This window comes from Leguminivora glycinivorella, chromosome 24, assembly GCF_023078275.1.
Source record: "Leguminivora glycinivorella isolate SPB_JAAS2020 chromosome 24, LegGlyc_1.1, whole genome shotgun sequence".
NCBI classification, from domain to species: Eukaryota; Metazoa; Arthropoda; class Insecta; order Lepidoptera; family Tortricidae; genus Leguminivora; species Leguminivora glycinivorella.
Genome location: NC_062994.1, coordinates 5772564 through 5779609, shown reverse-complemented (window position 1 = coordinate 5779609; position 7046 = coordinate 5772564). Strand labels below are relative to the sequence as shown.

The window sequence follows — 7046 nt, the reverse complement described above, 5'->3', positions numbered from 1 at the left end:
AAAATCACGTCAATTCGTTGCTCCGTTTTGCCCTGAAAGACAGACAAACAAGGAGACACACACATTTTACCGTTTATAATATTAGTACGGATGGATGTGAGTACCTATATATGGAAAATATTAAATAAATGTGTCCAAATCTAAAAGGTCAATATAGAAATGATAAGGAACATTTTTGTCGTAGAAAAGCACAAATATTAGATTTAAAACTTATGTGCAATTTATTACGAAACATAAAATAAAAATGCATTAAAAAAGGAGGTTAAGTATGTCAAATAAATACATGAACTAAAATATTCTCTTTTCTTTGTTTATGGGGATGAAATAAAATAATACTGGTAGAATGTTCTAAAGTTCTACTCAAAATCACGAGCCCTTTCGATACTAGTAGGTAAAAAAGGGTCCCAAATATAATTTTCCACTTCGATACCATTTTTCAAATACTTTGTACAGCGGTTACAAAGTGGAAAATACGCAACATAATAGAAAATTCTGCGACCATTTTTTTGTCTCTTGCTTTCCCATATATCCATAATCGGTCGCCGTTCCTACGCAAATCCTCCTATTTTGTGTACACACAGGTCTTCGGGTCTCAATGCTTAGTCGCAGTACGGTCGACGTTTAGTCGCGGCGACCCAAATGGGGACGATTGGTAACAGGCACAAATGGTCACAAAAGTGACAGAAGTGTGCACTACGCGTGCACACATTGTTACCGTTTGGCGACTACTTTCCCAAAATCATTCGTTCATTTCATTCTTTTCAAATGGCGACTGTCAGAGACGTCAAAGTAAAAAGAAATAAAATCATTTGACATTAAAATGTAATGGCGTAAGAATTTGTTAAAGATGAAATATTGTTTGCATTTGTAATATAATGTGGGCTAATTACCATGGCCAATTAAATTGCTCGAGTGATTTCATAAAATAAGTCTAAATTTATCAACGCGCCATCAATTTACCTCAGTTTAACCAGTAATAATATTATTGACTACTCGGTGTTTGCGTGTTATGTATATTGATTGGTGAAGTTTTAGTGCTCCGGTGCATATACTATACTGAAATAATAAAAATAATGCCTAGAAAACCAATAAAGTTGTTAAAATATGGATTAAGACGGTAATATTCCATGTAAAAAACAGTCGCCAAACGGTCACCAAACGGTCGACAAACGGTCGCAAAATGGTCGCAGCGTACACGCGTGACCGAAAGCAGTGAATATTTATTATATTTTCAAAATGGCTTCATGTATTAATTTTTTCCAGGTATCCTCAAACTTTATAAACAATTAAATATGCCGTCGTACTCAGTTGCCCTCACTAAAAAAACTAAAATTGTAACGTGCGTACCGAGCTGCTGGGTTGTAAAGGATCGGGGATCATATTATTATGGTCTTCTATAGAGCAACTAGTATTTTGCGGCATTTCACAATTGACACTTGTTGAAGTAGTCGTCATTAATATTACTATCATCATTAATTTCAGCGATCTGTACTTCTTAAGTCAAGATTTTTGTATAGATAAGTGTCTACAAATTTGTAATGTTAAAGAGACATAAATAAAACGTAGTAGAGTAAATAATGTGTTTTTTTTCTAACCCAAACAAAATACTTGTAGATACGAGTGCGGAAAAGAGGAAAATCGATACGAGTAGCGATAAATTAATACACGAACGAAGGGAGTGTTTTACTTCGACACGAGTTGTGAATGTCCTTTTCGCACGTGTATCGTACGACGATTTTCAGTACCTAAATCTAAGCTAAGAGTTTCGACCAGACAAGAAATGAATCATTGCTTGATTTGCTCGCACTACTGCGTTAGAAAAAGCAGCATCTGTACTGAAAAAAAACTATCATTGCGCAACAGAAATTCTATTAATATCACAGTAAATACTCTATTTCATTTGATTCCTACTTTTATTGTGTAAAGCAACACTACACTTCATTTTTATCAATAAGAATTAAAAATTATATATTTAATACATTAAGTAACTATAAAGTGCTTATCTATTTGTATTATCATTCTGCACTTTTCTTAACTTTCCCACATTTCTATAAAATGTCGAAGAGTGCTTAAATGGTCGTCGTCGTTTATTATTATTTAATTCGCTCATATTTAAATGATTCAAAGCAACCAGTCCACAACTTCACAAGACAGTTTGAGAAACCTTCGTATTTCAGATTGTCATTTGCGGATACAGTGGTTTAGGAGCAGTTCGGTAATCAGACCTACACATGTGTATACAAATTCTGTCAATGTCACTGTCAGAAACCGTTCTGACAGTGACAATGACAGCCACAAATTCGTCCACATGTTGTTACCGTTATGTGTGCAAACGTCGACTAATAAAGTGTCGTTAAAAGTCATTCTGACAGTGACATTGACAGCCACAAATTCGTACACATTTTGTTACCGTAACGAGTGCACACGACGACTACATTTTGTTATTGTATCAATACGGTCGCATTGTTTGCACGACGTTACCACGCGTTATGTCACATTTGACAGTTAGTTACTGATTTGAAGATTTTGCGACTGAAATGGTTGTATGGGTTTTGTCCTAGATTGAAACAGGTCGTGATTCTGGGTAGAAAAAACATAAAATTTATATTACTTACCTAAAAGAAGATAATTTTGCTGATTGTTCTCGCGAAAATGCCCTTCAATGTTATTACTATCAGTCATCTGACATCTACTCATAAATCATAGGCAACGCGTAGAACAAATATTCCAACATCGTGTGGCCACAAATCTAAAACTAGAGAGATCCAATAACTAGTTATTACACTTTTGGCTACATTCAGCAGTTTGCGACAACCTTGGAATCCAATAACGCAAAATACTTCTGAGAAAAAATAGTCTTATCTTATATGGAAAATTATGGCGCTTACGTCCTTCTTCAAATACGTTGTCATCAGTGTCAACTCGAACAATTTAATAAAAAGGGCGTATATTGTATAGAAGGTTACGGCGCTTAAGACTTTTCGTTTTTGAAAGATACGAAATCATCGTTCACACATGTTGCATAATGGATGGTCTGTTTATGTATCTTCTTGATCCCACTTCTGAAGTCGACAAAATTAGGTGAGATAAAAAGTTATTCCTTTATTGCATTTGTGGCGTCCACGAATAAAGGAACTTGTTGTTGTTGTTGTTGTATGTCCTAAGGCACCCCATAGGTGCATAGGGCCTCCACAAGATCCTTCCACGCCTTTCTATCTTGAGCCACCACCTTGGCCTCGTTCCAGCTCAGTCCATATTCCCTCAGCTCGTTCTCAAACGCTCCGTCTCCAGGTGTGTACGGGGCGTTTGCGGGCCCTCTTTCCTCCTTGAGGCCGCCACTCAAACGCGATACTGGCGCTAAACTGGTGAATAAAGGAACTTACTTATAACTTATTAGCTATATGGAAATTGCAGGATCCCAAAAGACAAGTTCAAGTTTCAAAATACCTACCAAACACCTACAGATATTCACGACTGTATTCCCAAGGTGATACTGATACCCACGGGAGGAAAAGGGGAGGTGAAATTCTTAACCCAGGAAAATAAAATAGGACAATAATGTAACATTACTACTAATTTATTGACTATTTTTATGTGTTGAGTACACAATCAATTTTCATCTCACAACTGGCTACCCCTTGTTCTTCGCACACGCACGAAACACATTTACTCTCAGGGGGGGTTACTCTGGAACGTTCTACGCAATTCTCAGTCCAGTCTGAAAAAAAAATATATTAGCTCTTCCCCGCGGCTCCACTCGCGTTAGAAAGAGATAAAAAGTAGCGTATGTCACTCTCCATCCCTTCAACTATCTTCGCTTAAAAAAATCATGTCAATTCGTCGCTCCGTTTTGCCGTGAAAGACGAACATACAAACAGACACACACACTTTCCCATTTATGATATTAGTATGGATGGAAGTAGACGGAGGTTTATTGTCCCTTAGAAAATTAGAATTTCGCGCCATTTTTCGTGTGCCAAGATTTGGTTGACCGTCTATAATAATGATGAGTTATTTTGAGCTAAACAATTTAAGTGTAAAGTCTGTACTAGGTATCGTACAGGATGGCCATTCCCGCTCCCCGCTGAAAGTACCGTCCACCCCCTCTCGGTTACCTCACAGTTACCGCCTGTAAAAAACGCGAACAGTCGACCTGTCATATTTCACTCGTGCAAGCATAGTACGCGTTCACCTACACGAGCTTAGACTGTGTTGTGTGCTAGGAACGCGCCTCTTTCATAGATTTGATGGCCAGTGTCCTAGGTGTGGTAAAGTAATACACACAAAATAGCATGACATGATTTGAAACTGAACTCATTGTTGGCTATTTCTAGGGTGACTATTTGTCCCGATTTTTGTGGACAGTGTCATTTTTGAACCAAAAAATTTGAAACTTTAGGTTTATAAACAACACGTATTATTTGTATTTATATGTTTTTTAATAACGGTGGTTTTGAAAACCAGATATACAATTGTTATTTTTGATTTTTATTGACGTTATATTATTGTATCTTTGCATGCCAATTCATTATAATTGACGACCCTAATGTAAATTCATATAGGTTAACGTAGAATAATTTATACTGTAATTTACTATCATGAAATAAATAAACTAAACTAAACTATTAGGACACAGGAAAATTACCTTTCAACCACTTATAACTTAAATGTGTCAATCCTTTCATTTGATAGTTTGACCATTCATCTTGAGACATTATCGAAAAAGTTTTTTCGTGGTCCTCATATATCAACTTTTCAGGTCCAGACAATTCATTTTTCTTTTTACATTTAGATGATTTCTGCGACAGTCTTACAGGGCCTTTTATAGCCTTTTTTAGCTTCACATGTGGGTCTTGACATATCAAGGACGTACACACGGGCCGTAAATTTGGTTTTTCACATATGCAAAGGTTACAGTCCTCGTGCCAAGTACTTGGATATTTTACGCAGGCCTTTAATTTTACAGGTCCTAGAAAAAATACATAATTAATATATTAATCTAATCTAAGTAATTTCGGTTATGATCATAAAATCGATTTTTCTTGCGTACTACAATAGTAAAAAGTAAAATGTAATGAGTGTTTTGGTAATAAAAAAGATAAGTCAAACTATACATTTAAGTACTGTATAATAATAGTATTTTACGGTACATAATTACGGCGCTATATTACCGCACTTGTTAGGTAATGAGCTCATTACGCCATTATGTGAAAACTTTAAGTACTGTAAAACGTTGTACGCAGGCCTTTAACTTTACAGGTCCTAGAAAAAATACGTAATTCATATACATAGGTACTAACTTTAGGCAATTTGCGTACTACAATAGTAAAAAGTAAAATGTAATGAGTGTTTTGGTAATAAAAAAGATAAGTCAAACTATACATTTAAGTACTCAGTACAATAATAATATTTACGGTACATAATTATGGCGCTATATTACCGCACTTGTTAGGTAATGAGCTCATTATGAAATTATGTGAAAAATGTAAGTACTGTAAAACGTTGTACGATACATGCGCGAATATGTATTTCGCAATTCGTGTCGATTCGAAACACTATACGACTGTTTTAATTTATCTCCACTTGTTTCTAATTTCTTATTTATCGCACTTGAAAAAAGAACAACGTTCCCTACCAGCCAACACTAGGCCAAAGCAATTTAAACGAAAAAAATCTGTAATGATTTATACATTATGTCATACTAAGGACGGTAGGTATTTTTTTACTTACTTAAAATTTCAATGCTGCCACCGAGACTGTGTTGAAATGTAAGTAAAAGAAATACCTGAAAAAAGAGGTAAGCCATTGAATATAAAAGTGTTGCATATAATTTATTTTAAACTAAATTATACATTAACATTAGCTTTAAATTAAATTAATTTTAAGCACATTAAGCTAGAACTTGGAGAATTCGGTTAATTTCACATGTCTTTCTTTACGAAGTCAAATATAGTTCCATTGCTCTTAAAATAATAATTCTAACTTAAGTTTGACACAAAAATACAAAAACACACAAATTAGGCTTAATACCTAAAATTCACACACACACACACACACACACACACATACAGTCAAACTACATTCCCCAAATACGATCCCTGCGGAAGGCTGCGAAAGCCATTATGGACACCCGCCCTTCCGCAGGGATCGGATTTGGAGGATGTAGTTTGACTGTGTGTGTGTGATTCTAAGTTAACTTGCAGGTATAAAATAATATTTTTTGATATTGTTTCACAAAGAGTTTTGAATTTTACTTTTCTAATTAGGTATATTATAAATATCTTTTGCCAGGATCAAAAATGAATAACAACTTTCTTAAGGCCACTATAAATGTAAGGTTAGTAAGTATCTCAGGATCCAATAATATGAAAAAAAAACTTACACAAAATTCGATAAATTGAATGTCGTAAATATGACGATTCTCCATGACTTTCTGCATTATTATTAAAATATGTACTTATTCATGGGGTAAATGTGAAATCAAAACCCTATGACTGCTAAACTACCTAGAGCAGTCCTACAAAATACTTATTTATTTCATATTTAAAAAAAATCTTGAAAGGATCTTAGATTGTTAACTTTAGAGAGTAAAATGCATTAGCTATCGCTCATTAGAATCTCCAAATTTTGATGATTAATTAAGATCATAGAAAAAAAAAGTTTAGAGGGCTCAATCCGTCTTCAAACACAGATAAAAGTCAAATTATAATTTAAAGCTAATTTTGGGAAAACTTACCATGTCATGAAGAAATAACAACAGAAATGCAAAAAATTTAGTAACGCTCAAAAATAAAAAAAATAACATAACATATACACCAGAACCAGCTTTACAATCGAACCACGGATAAAAGTTTTGACACTTTCGACTGAGGTGCTGCTCTGTGAAGGCCGGCAATCATCACACAATGGCTATTCATTAATACTATCAAAAGAACAAGAAACTTTGGTTGTCTCGTGGACGAAAATTGTGAAAGATACGGAAAATCAACGAGAGAAAAAATAGAAAATAACCGACCGGTCTGACTCAGTCGCCGATAGTGACCCTG

The 7046-nt window shown here is 34.8% G+C and overlaps 1 protein-coding gene across 2 annotated transcripts; it reads right to left on the bottom strand.

Moving 5' to 3' along the window:
* Positions 1 to 3559: 3559 nt before the first annotated feature.
* On the bottom strand, positions 3560 to 6843 carry LOC125238550. 2 transcript variants are annotated; one of them, XM_048145887.1, is made up of 4 exons: positions 6737 to 6843; positions 5731 to 5785; positions 4646 to 4969; positions 3560 to 3718 (listed from the first exon to the last, which is right to left on the bottom strand). In XM_048145887.1, exons 1-4 carry the CDS (start codon positions 6803 to 6805, stop codon positions 3591 to 3593), a joined length of 576 nt encoding a protein of 191 aa, XP_048001844.1. In that variant the 5' UTR covers positions 6806 to 6843; the 3' UTR covers positions 3560 to 3590. The 2 variants fall into 2 exon arrangements, with proteins under 2 accessions (XP_048001844.1, XP_048001845.1); XM_048145888.1 differs by lacking the exon at positions 6737 to 6843 and adding an exon at positions 6383 to 6583.
* Positions 6844 to 7046: the final 203 nt, after the last annotated feature.

Coding starts and splice junctions, on each gene's coding strand:
- LOC125238550 (XM_048145887.1), bottom strand. CDS start 6,805: ATGTTATTTTTTTTATTTTTGAGCGTTACTAAATTTTTTGCATTTCTG. Junction 4,970..5,730: donor TGGCAGCATTGAAATTTTAA/GTAAGTAAAAAA, acceptor TATTTTTTCTAG/GACCTGTAAAATTAAAGGCC. Junction 3,719..4,645: donor AAGTTATAAGTGGTTGAAAG/GTAATTTTCCTG, acceptor TTTTTTTTTCAG/ACTGGACTGAGAATTGCGTA.